General features: G+C 43.0%; 1 protein-coding gene across 1 annotated transcript in view; it reads right to left on the bottom strand.

Moving 5' to 3' along the window:
• Positions 1-10,032: 10,032 nt before the first annotated feature.
• casq1b (calsequestrin 1b) overlaps positions 10,033-14,898 on the bottom strand; it is a 29,576-nt gene continuing 24,710 nt past the window's right edge. The window contains exons 4-11 of the mRNA XM_080023671.1: positions 14,701-14,812; positions 13,877-13,950; positions 12,613-12,743; positions 11,952-11,997; positions 11,797-11,851; positions 11,223-11,323; positions 10,781-10,855; positions 10,033-10,628 (exon numbers count right to left, since the gene is read on the bottom strand). Of these exons, the coding sequence (XP_079879797.1) occupies positions 10,368-10,628; positions 10,781-10,855; positions 11,223-11,323; positions 11,797-11,851; positions 11,952-11,997; positions 12,613-12,743; positions 13,877-13,950; positions 14,701-14,812 (855 nt within the window). The 3' untranslated portion in view covers positions 10,033-10,367. The remainder of the gene's footprint in view (positions 10,629-10,780; positions 10,856-11,222; positions 11,324-11,796; positions 11,852-11,951; positions 11,998-12,612; positions 12,744-13,876; positions 13,951-14,700; positions 14,813-14,898) is intronic.

Here is a 14,898-nt window from a genome sequence, read left to right on the forward strand (position 1 = left end):
CTTCAGGTAAGGACCTCTTTACACCCGTCTCCATACCAGACAATATGGTGTATTTTAACCATGTTTTAGAATCAGGGTTTAAATCACTTGCGGTAGATGAATAAATATTTCATGATTGGATATTTGGTCCCGGTCCTGCCGCTTCGCACTACTCAACATCCGAAAAGTCAGGCTGTACCTGACCCAATATGCCACTCAACTGCTGGTACAAACCTTGGTGATGTCCCGTCTCGACTACTGCAACGCCCTCTTAACAGGCTTGCCGGCCTGTGCGGTGAAGCCACTTCAGATGATACAGAATGCGGCGGCGCGACTGGTGTTCAACCAGCCAAAGAGGGCACATGTCACTCCGCTGCTCATCGAGCTCCACTGGTTACCTGTAGCCGCCCGCATCAAGTTCAAGTCTCTGATGCTGGCCTACAGAGTGATTGCTGGGAATGCTCCCGCCTACTTAAATGCTCTTGTAAGAGCACATGTTGCCCCCCGGATGCTGCGCAGGTCAAATGAGCGTCGCCTGGCTCTGCTGGCCATACAGCCACGGCAATCCAGGCTATTCTCATTTGTAGTTCCACGTTGGTGGAACGAGCTGCCAAAAATGACCAGAGCGGGGACCTCCCTCTCTGTCTTTAAGAAGCACTTGAAGACCCAGCTCTTCAGTGAGTACCTCCTGTCCTAACCTACAATTACTTAGCACCACCTTGCAGTATTTATTGTTACACTAATGTTGTTACACTAATCTCTGTCGCAATGTAGCTTGAATGTTATTCTCCCTTGTAAGTCGCTTTGGATAAAAGCGTCTGCTAAATGACTAAATGTAAATGTAAATGTAATGTAATATTTAGATATTTTAATGATTCAGATAATTCATTCATTGTGGCTTTTTCAAAACTCTGTGTTCCAAGACCTTCCAAATTTTTGCATTTTAGTGTAGAATGTACACAATAGTGGGAATGCTATCGCAGGGTTTGGTTTGGTCAACTGGTTTAGGGGGGTTAGGTTTAACTGGTTTAGGGTTTGGTTCACTGGTTTAGGGTTTGGTTCACTGGTTTAGGTGTAACGACCAAGGCTCGGAGGGACTCAAATGCATGACACAGAGACAGTAGGCAGACCGGGGTAAACTAAATAGTTTTATTCTGAGTCAGTGGTGATGACAGAAGAGGTTCGATCAGGTTGGAGGGGGTGTGGGCCAGCGGCACTCTCAGACCAGGTGGAGCAAGACAGGACAGGCGTGGAGTGGGAAGGAGGGGTCCAGGTTCCAGCTGGATGGACGAGGTACCAGGCTGAAGCAGGACGAAGCAGGACGGGAATGACTTGAACGAGGAGAGGAAACAGTCAGGTTAAGACAAGGACAAGATACTAGGATTACTCCGACTACAGCGGTTGATGATAATGGGATAATGGGTCTGTGTGTGTGTGTGTGTGTGTGTGGGGGGGGAGTTTGCCGGAGGAGGGAGTAGCAGAGGAGAGAAGAGCGGTCCCTAGTGGTGCTAGGAAGCCGGGGGCTTAACAAACCAGTGTTAGGTTTAACTGGTTTAGGGGGGTTAGGTTTAACTGGTTTAAGGTTAGGTTAACTGGTTTTGGGTTAAGTTTGGTTAACTGGTTTAGGGGGGTTAGGTTGAACTTCTTTAGGGTTTGGTTAGGTTGAACTGGTTTAAGGCGTTTAGGTTGAACTGGTTTAGGGCGTTTAGGTTGAACTGGTTTTGGAGGTTAGGCTGAACTGGTTTAGGGTTTGGTTAACTGGTTTAGGAGGGTTAGGTTTTACTGGTTTAGTTAACTGGTTTAGGGGGATTAGGTTTAACTTGTTTAATGGGGTTAGGTTTTACTGGTTTAACAGGATTAGGATTTACTGGTTTAGAGGGGTTAGGATTTGGTTTACTGGTTTAGGGTTGTAAGGTTGAACTGGTTAGGGGGGTTAGGTCAAACTTGTTTATGTGGGTTAGGTTAACTAGTTTAGGGGAGTAAGGTTGAACTGGTTTAGAGGGGTGAGGTTTAACTTGTTTAAGAGGTTTAAGATTAACCAATTTAGTGAACTGGTTTAGGGTTTAGTTAACTGGATGAGCTGGTTTGGTTAACTGGTTTAGGGGAGTAAGGTTGAACTGGTTTTGGGGGGGTTAGGTTGAACTTGTTTAGGGGAGTTGGGTTGAACTGGTTTAGCAGGGTTAGGATTAACTGGTTTTGGGGAGAAAGGTTGAACTGGTTTAGGGGGGTTAAGTTGAACTGGTTTATCAGGGTTATGATTAACCTGTTTAGGGGGGGTGGGTTTAACTGGTTCGGGGTTTGGTTTACTGGTTTAGGGGGGTCTGGTTTACTGGTTTAGGGGGGTCTGGTTAACTGGTTTAGGGGGTTAGGTTGAACTGGTTCAGGGGGGTTAAGTTGAACTTGTTTAGGGGGTTTAAGTTGAACTGGTTTTGGCGGTTAGGTTGAACTGGTTTAGGGCGTTTAGGTTTTTCTGGTTAAGGGTCTTGTTAACTGGTTTAGTGGGTTAGGTTGAACTGGTTTAGGAGGGTTAGTTGAACTTGTTTCCGGGGGTTAGGTTAAACTGGTTTGGCAGGGTTAGTATTAACTGGTTTAGGGCGGTTAGGTTTAACTGGTTTAGGGTTTGGTTAACTGGTTTATGGGGGTTTAGTTAACTGGTTTAGGGGTTTTTGGTTAACTGGTATAGGGGGTTAAGTTTTACTGGTTTGAGGGGGTTAGGTTTGACTGGTTTAGGGTTTGGTTAACTGGTTTAGAGGGTTTAGGATTAACTGGTTAAGGGTTTGGTTAACTGGTTTAGGGCGGTTTGGTGAAATGGTTTAGGGGAGTAAGGTTCAACTAATTTAGGGGGGTTAGGTTGAACTTGTTTAAGGGGGTTAGGTTGAACTGGTTTAGCAGGGTTAGGATTAACTGGTTTGGGAGGTTAGGTTTAACTGCTTTAGGGTTTGGTTAACTGGTTAAGGGAGGTCTGATTAACTGGTTTAGGGGTGTTAGGTTGAACTGGTTTGGGGGGGGGTTAGGTTGAACTGGTTTAGGGGGTTTAGGTCGAACTGGTTTAGGACGTTTTCGGTTTAGGGTCTGGTTAACAATACGATACAACTTTATTGGTCAGTAGGGCACTGAAATTCATTTTGCGTCCCTGGGAAAGGCCCCTCAAAACATTTAGGACGTACAGGTAAACAATCACTGGAGTGACAGGAAGGGACACAAGTACAAATGGCACCTGGCATGACAGCACAACGATACACAAGCAACACAGATGACAGATTAGACAAGCACAGGTGTTGACAGGTAAAACACAAGTACAGACACATGACATGGCACAGCACACAGATACGCAAAAAACAGCACAAATGACAGGTAAGACAATTTACAAAGACATAAGAAGATTAATACCCATGAAATCATAAAAGGCTCTGGAATCATTTGTTTGTTTAGTAGTAGAATGGACTGATGTACAAAGGAGTTTTTAATCCTATTTCGATTGAAGGAAGGGACTCTGAAGCACCTATTTGAAGGCAGGGACTGATATTCATTGTGCAAAACATGTGTTAACTGGTTTCGGGGTTAGGTTGAACTGGTTTGGGGGTTAGGTTGAACTGGTTTAGTTGGAGCCTTCTTTGATATCACCTTCATTATTCTTGCATCCATTGAACTTGTGAGTTTTTGGAGAGTTTCTGTTTGAATTTCTTTGCAGGACGTCAGAACAGCCTCCCAGAGCTGCTGTTTTGATGCCAACTACCTCCACCCTCATAGATCTTTTGCTTGAGGATGCTCCAAAGGTTCTCAATAGGGTGGAGGTCAGGGGCCACACCATGAGTTTCTCAACTTTTATGCCCATAGCAGCCAATGACAGAGATATTCTTTGCAGCATGAGATGGTGCATTGTCATGCATGAAGATGGTTTTGCTTTTTGCACCATGGAAGAAAGTGCTCAGTCACAAACTCCATATACTTTGCCAAGGTCATTTTCACACCTTCAGGCACACTAAATGGGCCTACCAGCTCTCTCCCCATGATTCCGGCCCAAAACATGACTCCAGCACCTCCTTGCTAACGTTGGCACATGGTGCTGATCCACCAAAAATCCACTTCTCCATCCATATGGACCATCCAGGGTTGCACGGCACTCATCAGTAAACAAGACTGTTTGAAAATGAGTCTTCATGTATTTCTGGGCCCACTGCAACCATTTCTGCTTGTGAGCATTGGTTAGGGCGGGCCCCAATAGTAGCTTTACGCAGTAGCGATCCTACACCTTGAGGTTGGCTGGACTCTATAGGCACCAGCAACTTCAAATACCTGTTTGCTGCTTTGTAACGGCATTTTAGCAGCTGCTCCCTTCATCCCATTAATTTGTCTGGCAGAAACCTTCCTCATTATGCCTTTATCTGCACCAACCTGTCTGTGCTCTGAATCAGCCACAAATCTCTCCACAGTACGATGATCACGCTTAAGTTTTCATGAAATATCTAATGTTTTCATACCTTGTCCAAAGCATTGCCCTATTTGAGGCTTTTCGGCAGCAGAGAGATCCTTTTCCTTTCCCATATTTCTTGAAACCTGTGGCCTGCTTAATAATGTGGAACGTCCTTCTTAAGTAGTTTTCCTTTAATTGGGCTCACCTGGCCAACTAATTATCACAGGTGTCTGAGATTGATTTCAGTGATCCAAAAAGCCCTGAGACACACTACGGTCCATGAGTTTAATCGAAAAACAAAAAATTTAATGTTTTCTGACACTTAAATCCAATTTGCATAATAATTTGGAACGCGGTGTATACAGCCGAGCAGTATTCAGCTTTTAACCAGCTCCTTGAGCTTGAAGTACTTAAACTTAGCAATGAGGTTAGGTTCCCCACGCGATATCCTAGTCGGTGAACCTGGTGGAAGGTGATCTGCTTCACGGTGTCCATGGGAATCTTCATGGCGGTGTGAAGGAAGTCTTTCACACCTTGTTTTCTGGGGACTCGGTGTTGTTCTCTGGGATCCCAGAAAAGAAGAGGTCCCGCATACTTCTGGATTGTATATCCAGGATAGTCTCTTTCAGTATTTTATTTTATTTTTTTACAGCCTCCATCTGCGAGGTTTTTAGATCCGCGTTGTCGCCGACCGTGCGGTCCAGGAAATCAAGGCTGGCTTTAATCTCAGAAATGTCTTGGAGAAGCTGACCAAGCATGTCCAGCTTCTTGTAAATATCAATCAAGACACTAACCTCTACAGCGCTGGATATATGATCATCTGTGTCTGTTGCTGAGTCCGCCTTCTTCCTCTTGGCAGGATCGGTTCTGGGCCTCTTTCATCACATACTTTTTATAATAATATAACAAAATATATCTATCTATCTATATATCTATATGTCTATATAGATATATAGATAGATATATTTTGCAATTCACTTTATTTGTCTGAGTTGGAGCACATTGTCCGTGTTTAAGTCCGTGCAGCAGGGCACTGCCATCTTCGATCTGTACCACTTCTGTCTTCTTGCGAGATCAAAGCATGCTCCCGTGAGATCCACAGTCTGCTCCAAAATTTATAAGTAAGATTAAGTCTGAGGAGCATTTCTTTAGAATTGCTCCCTCGATTTTCTTAGAACTCATCATAATCATGGCCAAACGAGGACCATTAAGAGTTAGCATAATGTTTTGAATAAAACAATCTGATTTAGAAAGTGTGATGAACAAATTCAAATATGATGTCATCCCAATTATTCAAACCTTTTCAATCACAAACCTGGGAAACCATTTCATTTGCACTTTTGTATTCCAGAGAAATGTGCTGTTCGGAAAAACACGCAAAATATGTTTTGATTGAACTTGATATTGTCCCTTTAGAGAAAAGTTAATTTTATGTTCAGGGTACATTTCAATTAATGTAGTAATGTTATGTTTACATTCACACACACACTTGACACTTTTCAAATGACAACGAAGAGTAAATCTCTTTTAAATATTTTTTATCAATGTTAAATATTAAATATCAGAATGAACCCGATCAAATGATTTGTTTGGTTTTGCTGTCGTTTCAATATTCCAGTTTTCTGTGAATATTTACATTTGACTTGATTTTCAATGACTTAACACTTCAGGTTCAATCTCTTGACAAAGTAAAAAATGACAAAGTAAATATTTATTTTGATCGAGAAGAAAAAAGGTGGTATATCAATACATTAATAATACACCCTGTCATCATAATGCATTGTGGAAAATCACTGTTGTGTCCTGTGGTATTCAAAAAACATGCAGCCTTTAAACCAAACTGAGATTGATAAACAGATTTAAAGTTAAAACAAGAAAAATAACATGGATGGTAGGTAAAATACTAGATAGGATGGTAGGTAGAATATTGGGTAGGACGGTAGATGCAATACTAGGTAGGATGGCAGGTAGAATACTAGGTAGGATGGTAGGTAGAATACTGGGTAGGATGGTTGATAGAATACTAGGTAGGATGGCAGGTAGAATACTGGGTAGGATGGCAGGTAGAATACGAGGTAGGATGGCAGGTAGAATACTGGGTAGGATGGCAGGTAGAATACGAGGTAGGATGGCAGGTAGAATACTGGGTAGGATGGCAGGTAGAATACGAGGTAGGATGGCAGGTAGAATACTGGGTAGGATGGTGGGTAGGATGGGTGGTAGAACACTAGTTAGGACGCTGGGTAGGATGGTAGGTAGAACACTAGGTAGGATGCTGTGTAGGATGGTAGGTAGAATGCTGGGTAGGATGCTGGTAGGATTGTAGGTAGAATACGAGGTAGGATGGCAGGTAGAATACTGGGTAGGATGGTAGGTAGAATACTAGGTAGGATGCTGTGTAGGATGGTAGGTAGAATGCTGGGTAGGATGGTAGGTAGGATGCTGGTAGGATTGTAGGTAGAATACTAGGTAGGATACTACATAGGATGGTAGGTAAAATACTAGGTCGGATGCTGGGTAGTATGGTAGGTAGAATACTAGGTCGGATGCTGTGTGGGATGGTAGACAAAATACTTGTTAGAATTGTAGGTAGGGTGGTTGGTAGAATACGAGGCAGGATGTTTGGTAGAATACTAGGTAAGATGGTAGGTAGGATACTGGGTCAGATTACATTCATTGCATTGCATTGCATTGCATTGCATTTAGCAGACGCTTTTATCCAAAGCCACTTACAATTATTCAAACAGCGACGGACGCAGCCATCAGGAGCAATGAGGGGTTAAGTGTCTTGCTCAAGGACACTACAGCATGCTAGCAGGAGGAGCCTGGGATCCAACCAGCAACCTTTAGATCACTAGACCACCAGCTCTACCTCCTGAGCTACCATCCCCCGGGTGATGGCATGCAGAACAGATGAACTGGGTTAGTTCTGTCAGATGGTGGGTAGAATACTAGGTAGCATGGGAGGTAGGATGGTGGGTAGGATGGTAGGTAGAATACTAGATAGGATGCTGGGTAGGATTGTAGGTAGAATACTAGGTAGTATACTACGTAGGAGGGTAGGTAGAATACTAGGTCGGATACTGGCTAGGATGGTAGGTAAAATACTAAGTCGAAAATTAGGACGCATGGTAGGATGGAAGGTGGAACAATAGGTAGGACGCTGGGTAGGATGGTAAGTATAATACTAGGTAGGACGCGGGGTAGGATGGCAGGTAGTATACTAGGTAGGATGCTGGGTAGGAGGTTAGGTAGAATAATAGGTAAGATGCTGGGCAGGATGGTAGGTAGAATACTAGGTAGAATGCTGGGTAGGATGGTAGGTAGAATACAAGGTTGGATTCTACATAGTATGGTAGGCAGAATAATAGGTAGTATACTGGGTAGGATGCTAGGTAGAATACTAGGTAGGATACTACATAGGATGGTAGGTAAAATACTATGTCAAAAACTAGGTAGGATGACGGTAGGTAGAACACCGGGTCGGATGGCGGGTAGAATACTAGGCAAGATACTACGTAAGATGGTAGGTTGAATACTAGGTTGGATACTGGGTAGGATGGTAGATATAATACTGCGTAGGACGCTGGGTAGGATGGTAGGTAGAATACTAGGTAGGACGTTGGGTAGGATGGTAGGTAGAATACTAGGTCAGATACTGGGAAGGATGGTAGATAAAATACTAGGTCGAACAATAGGTAGGATGGTAGGTAGAATACTAGGTAGGATACTAGGTAGTATACTACGTAGGAGGGTAGGTAGAATACTAGGTCGGATACTGGGTAGGATGGTAGGTATTATTATATGATATGGGGCAAGAGCGGCCTCTAGTGGCGCTGGGAGGCCGTGGGCCTAACAGGGATGGTAAGAAGAATACTAGGTAGGATACTGGGTAGGATGGTAGAAAGAATTCTCGGTAGGATACTGGGCAGGATGGTAGATAGAATACTAGGTAGGATGCTGGGAAGGATCGTGGGTAGAATACTAGATAGGACGCTACATAGGATGGTAGGCAGAATACTAGGTTGGATGCTGGGTAGGATGGTAGGTAGAATACTAGGTAGGATGCTGGGTAGGATGGTAGGTAGAATACAAGGTTGGATTCTACATAGTATGGTAGGCAGAATTATAGGTAGTATACTGGGTAGGATGTAAGGTAGAATACTAGGTTGGATGGTAGGTAGAACACTAGGCAGACTGCTGTGTAGGATGGTAGGTAAAATACTAGGTAAGATGCTGGGTCGGATGGTTGGTAGAATACAAAGTACAATACTTGGTAGGATACTACGTAGGATGGTAGGTAGAATACTAGGTAGGATGATAGGTAGAATATGAGGCAGGATGGTAGGTAGTATACTGGGTAGGATGGTAGGAAGTATACTAGGGAGGACGGTAGGTAGAACACCAGGTCGGATGGCATGTAGCACACTGGGTCGGATGGTGGGTAGAATACTAGGCAGGATGGTAGGTAGATTTCTGGGCGGGATGGTGGGTCGAAAACTAGGTAGGATGGTGGGTAGGATGGGAGTCAGAATTCCAGTTAGGACGCATGGTAGGATGTTAGGTAGAATACTAGGTAGGACGCTGGGTAGGATGATAGGTAGAATACTCGGTAGAAGGCTGGGTAGGATGGTAGGTAGAATACTAGGTAGGATGCTGTGTAGGATGGTAGGAGAATACTAGGTAAGATGCTGGGTAGGATGGAAGGTATAATACTAGGTCTGATACTGGGTAGGATACTGGGTAGGACGGAAGGTAGAACACTAGGTCGGATACTGGGTAGGATCCTGGGTAGGATGGTAGGTAGAATACTAGGTCGGATGCTGGGTAGAACAGTAGGTAGAATACTACCTAGGATGGTAGGTAGAATATTAGGTAGAATACTGGGTAGGATGGCAGATAAAATACTAGGTAGAATGCTGCGTAGGATGCTGGGTAGGATTGTAGGTAGAATACTAGGTAGTATACTGCGTAGGATAGTAGGTAGAACACTACGTAGGATGCCGTGTAGGATTGTAGGTAGAATGCTAGGTACGATACTACGTAGGATCGTAGGCAGAATACTATGTAGGATACTACGTAGGATGGTAAGAAGAATACGAGGTAGGATTCTGGGTAGGATGGTAGGTAGAATACTAGGTTGGACGCTGGGTAGGATGGTTGGTAGAATACTAGGTAGGATGCTGGGTAGGATGGTAAGTATAATACAAGGTAGGATTCTACATAGTTTGGTAGGCAGACTAATAGGTAGTATACTGGGTAGGATGGTAGGTAGAATACTAGGTAGAATGCTGAGTAGATGGTAGGTAGAATACTAGGTAAGATGCTGGGTCGGATGGTTGACAGAATACTAGGTACAATACTTGGTAGGATACTATGTAGGATGGTAGGTACAATACTAGGTAGGATGCTGGGTAGGATGGTAGGTAGAATACTAGACAGAATACTTGGTAGGCGGTTGGTTGGTTGGTAGACAACGTGAATTAGGACAAAATAGGACTCAGTCACTTTGAGTTGCAAAATATATCTATCTGATATATATATATATCTATCTATCTAGATATCTAGATAGATATATCTATCTAGATAGGTGGTGGTTCTATATCTAACCACAGACAAGACCTGGAACTACGTATTTGACCTGGAACCACATGTTGATATGACAGCTACATCAGCAAAAACAAACTGTAAAGTAAATGATGATAATGCGGCTTCACTGAAGGGACACAAAGTCCATGACGCAGGGAGGATGACAGCCAATCACAGCCATGCAGCATTCCAACGACATGTAAATACAAAGCAAGTGATTTGGGGGTTTCCTGAGTCAGTCGTTACTTCCTTCCACATCGTCATAGATCACGTCATCCATTATAAGCGCTGCCTCAGCCGCACGCTGTCTCCAAACCACTGGTGCCCATTCAAAACTCAAGATATTTCATATTTTCAGAGGCAAAGTCAGGACGGTGGTGTACATTTATTCATTGTCGTCTTCTTCATCATCATCATCATCATCATCATCATCATCATTCTCATTCTTGTCATCATTGTCGTCTTCATCATCATCGTCATTATCATCGTACTCGTCTTCATCATCATTGTCGTCATCCTCCTCCTCCTCTTCATCATCATTGTCTGGGTCTATCTTCCCAGACAGCACGTCTTCAATCCACTGTTCCAGTTCGTTGGCTGATGGCGTGTCGTCGTGGTCGTCCATTTCCATCCACACGCTGTCAGCCTGCAGTAGCACACACATCCAGAGTGACTGCACCACATTCTGTCAGATTCAAGTTCTGTTCTCATACTCATGGGTTCCCAGTGTTTCCTACGATTGTACGTGTGTCTGTGTGTGAGTATTATGTGTTTTATGTCATATCTCAGGGTTCTTACGTCCTCCACATCAACCACTCCGATCTGCGGGGAAGCAAGGTCGATGCCGAAGGTCTTCTCCCAGTACGGCACCAGCTGGAAACAGAAGAGCCAGGTTAGCTCTATCATTTTTAGTTTAATAAATGATATTATCGCACGTAAAGCCATGCAAATCTATAATGTGTGATCATCTTAAGAAGGTGAAAACAAGATTGTGACTGGAAAGTGTAAATCTGAAGCAAAAACATTTCATGTTATCATAGAAACTGGTATTAACAGCCTGAAGAATCTAAAGAAATACAGTCAATTACTGTGACGCATGTTGAGGGTTGATGGGCTGAAGACGCCTGTCTTCTGCCCTAGTTAAAGAAGATGGCCTCCAGCCGGTCCGTCTTCTTTAACTAGTTTTAACTGAGTTTGAAAAGCCTCCTGTCTGACGCATGCTGCTCCCCTCTCTCTGTACCAGGGGGAAGTTGTCTGGGTCGATCCAGATGATGCTGAGGTTTGGGTTGTTGGTGTTCTCACGAGCCACGTCCTTCAGGATCTCCAGGAACTCAAAACCATCTGAGGTCAGAGGTCAGAGGTCACAGTTCAATCACCTAGCGACAGGGTTCAATTTTAGGGCATCTCCTTGGCTGTAATGTTTAATCCAGTGGATTACCAGAAGGAAATAATTCCAGCAAAAGGTTTAGATTACATTTGAACTAAATTTCCTTCTTGTGCAGCGTATCCTTAATTCCCCAGTTTACACACAACTAAAGTCATCTAAAGCAAACCCAAGTTTGAATTACACAAAATGGAATTCATTGCAACAAAATAATGCACTAAAAATGCAATATACTTTGTGGGGTGCTATCAATAATATTACATATTACCTGTCCATGTACAATGTAGGAATCAATACAGATTGATAAACTAGAGAAAAATCACAGCTATGCACAGCCCTGACCCTTACACATTTTGGCATCAAGCAATTTCATATATTTTAATTGTATTTGTTTTAATCCATACTATTATTATAAGTATTAATAATTTACCAGGGTCATCTTCCTCAGCGAATGCAACTATGTGCTCTCCGTTAATGTCGTCCTCCTGTTGTTAAAAACAGATAAATTAGGATCACGATTGGGTATGAATATCATATGACTACTGTATAATACTGTATGCTCTCTGGTGTTGGAGATTGTCGTACCCAGATCTCGTACATGCTGTGAGGCTCCAGCTTCCTCAGAGTCGGCCTGAAAGTGGAACCTTATATTATTATTATTATAAGTATTACTATTATTATAATTATTACTATTATTATTACAATTATTATTGTTATTAATAATATTAATAACAATATTAATAATAGTAATAATAATAATACAAATAATAATCATCATCAGAGTGGTTATAGTCAAATGGTTAGGCTGCTTTGTATTTACGTACATGGCAACTTAGAGTTGTGAAAGCCATAAATTAAGGATATTTCACTAGTACAGTAAATATAAGTGAAATATGAAAGTATATAGTTATGGTTAGGGTTAACCCTGACCCTAACCCTAACCCTTAACCCTAACCCTTACCTAACCCCACTAACCTCACTTTGAAAGTGAAAGTATATACAGTAATATTTTTCTGATTTGTCTTGTAAAAGTTTTGCTTTGTTTTTTTTACATTCTTTACTGTTGTCCTAAGTACGTGGAGTCATTGAACACCGGAGTCAAATTCCTTGTAAGCGTAAGGTACTTGGCCAATAAAGCCCATTGTGATATCTTATGCAGCTTTAGTGCCACAGAGAGCAACACATCTCCATAGTCAGTAATGGGACGCCTTCATTCCTTCACTTAGTTTTTGATCCGTGTTCTCGCCTGTCGTGCTCCTCAATGTACTCCACCAGTTCGTCCTCGGTGTAGGGTTTTCCTGGAATCGTCACCGGCTCCTCCATGAAAGGCTCGTAGAAGTCCACCTCATTCATCTTGAGCTTTAGCTTCTTGGCAATCTAAAAAATTATGACTGCTTTAGAATTCTGTCCATTCAATTTCATTTCAGATTATACTCTGACATGGAGTTCAGGGCCCGTATTGATGGAGCCTCTGATAAGTTTTGGGAAGTTTAGACCGACTTACTCTTAGTCACAGGAGTAAAAGCATTTGATTCACTTTAATAAGAAATCTCCTTCTGTGAACTCCTAACGGGTTAGTTCAGCTCCACCCTCCTAACACATTATGCAGATGGCAGTAGTTCATGGTAAAAAAAAATTTGACCAATGAAGGCTTTTAAAGAATTTCTTTTTGAAGAGAATTCAAATGTAGTTAACTTTGTCCAAATATAATTTTAGGAATTATGACAACCACAGGAAATATAACTTTAAATCCAGCTTCCCTGTTTTTAATCGGTGTTTAATAAAACTTATACCCCTTTCTCACTGCACCAAAAATCTGGTAACACCCAGCATTTGTCACCAGTGGGAAAGGAAAAGCCCGGGTCTCAGTCCCGGATCAAATGACCCGGCAATAGACCCCGGTTTTAATCGGCTCCACCTCTGATCGGCTCTGATGTGAACAGGACACCTGGGTTGACCCGCTCATTTTGGCTCGTTTACCTACGCGATGCGACGTGCATTGAAGTTCAGGACGCTGATGCATAAATAGACAGGATGATCCGTATGTCACTCCATCATTTCATATCCCATTTAGAATCCAAAATCTAAATCAGAAGTTATTTACTTTTTTGAAATGTTTTGAGTGTGGTGATTGTTCTGTGGGGACCACAGCGGAGAACCCCCACTCTCCTTGTCGGTCCCCGCTCCCAGCCGCCAAAGGACTGGTGCACGTGCTAGCAGCATGGAGTATCCATGGAGTATCCATGCTGCCAGTGATCCACACTGCTTCTACTGTAGTTTTGGGTCGTTCCGATTTCTTTTTAACAGCTAAAAATACTTTTTTGAGTTTTACAGTTTTATTTCACACCGGCACCATAACATGCCCCTTTTCCGGTGTGTTCGTGACATCGAACGTTATGCACCAGAAAAAAAACGCGTTACTTCAGGCAATAGGAGAGGTGTCAACGCCTTTTTTTAGCAGGTTGACCCCAGTTTTGAAAATTGTATTATTGGAATAATTTGATTTGAACCTTTGGGTCAAATGTGGCGAAGAACTTGATGAAGGGGTGGAACTCCTCCGCAGCGTCATCATATTCAATGAAGTCTGGAAGAGAAGAGGAATGAACTGACACATTTTATCAAGCTCCGTGATAGTCTCATGCCTCTGTAGTAGCTCTGTAATAGTCTTACCCCTCTATTGAAGCTCTGTGGTAATCTCACCCCTCTATATCACCTCTGTTGTAGTCTCACCTCTCTATAGAAGCTCTGTGGTAGTCAAGTCCCGCTATTGAAGCTCTAGTATAGTCACCCCTCTATATATGCTCTGTGGTAGTCTCACCCCTCTATATAAGCTCTCTGGTAGTCTCACCCCTCTATATAAGCGCTGCGGTAGTCCCATCCCACTATATTCTAAGCTCTGTGGTAGTCTCATCCCGCTAATGAAGCTATGAGATAGTCTTCCTCCTCTATAGAAGCTCTGTGATAGTCTTATTCCTCTATAGAAGCTCTGTGGTAGTCCCATCCCTCTATAGAAGCTCTGTGGTAGTCTCATACCATTTTGAAGCTCTGTGGTAGTCTCATCTGCTATTGAAGCTCTATCAGTCTCACCCCTCTATAGAAGCTCTGTGATAGTCATCCCTCTTTAGAGGGTCTGTGATAGTCTCACCATAGAAGCCATCATAGAAGCTCTATGGTCGTCACATCCCTCTTTGGAAGCTCTGTGGTAATTTCATCCCACTGTTAAAGCTCTATGGTAGTCACTGCTCTATAAAGGGTCTGTGGTAGTCTCAGCGCTCTTTATCTCAGGGGTTATTTTGTCCTAGGATCTCATCAATGCCTTTCTGCTTCCACCTACGGGGGGATTTTTCACTCTTGAAGTATCCGATGAGCTTCATGTCCTCGTCAATGTTGTAGAAACCCTTTAACTCTCGTTCGTTGTCGATGATCTCCACTGGGTCCTCGATGACCTGAGGACAGAAACAAAGTTTTTTGTCATGGGAGGAACGGAGAAAGAGTTTGGAGTTTGGACCTTCCACCCTCCAAACGCTGACGC

The sequence above is a fragment of the Zeus faber genome, assembly GCF_960531495.2.
Source record: "Zeus faber genome assembly, chromosome: 22".
NCBI lineage: Eukaryota > Metazoa > Chordata > Actinopteri > Zeiformes > Zeidae > Zeus > Zeus faber.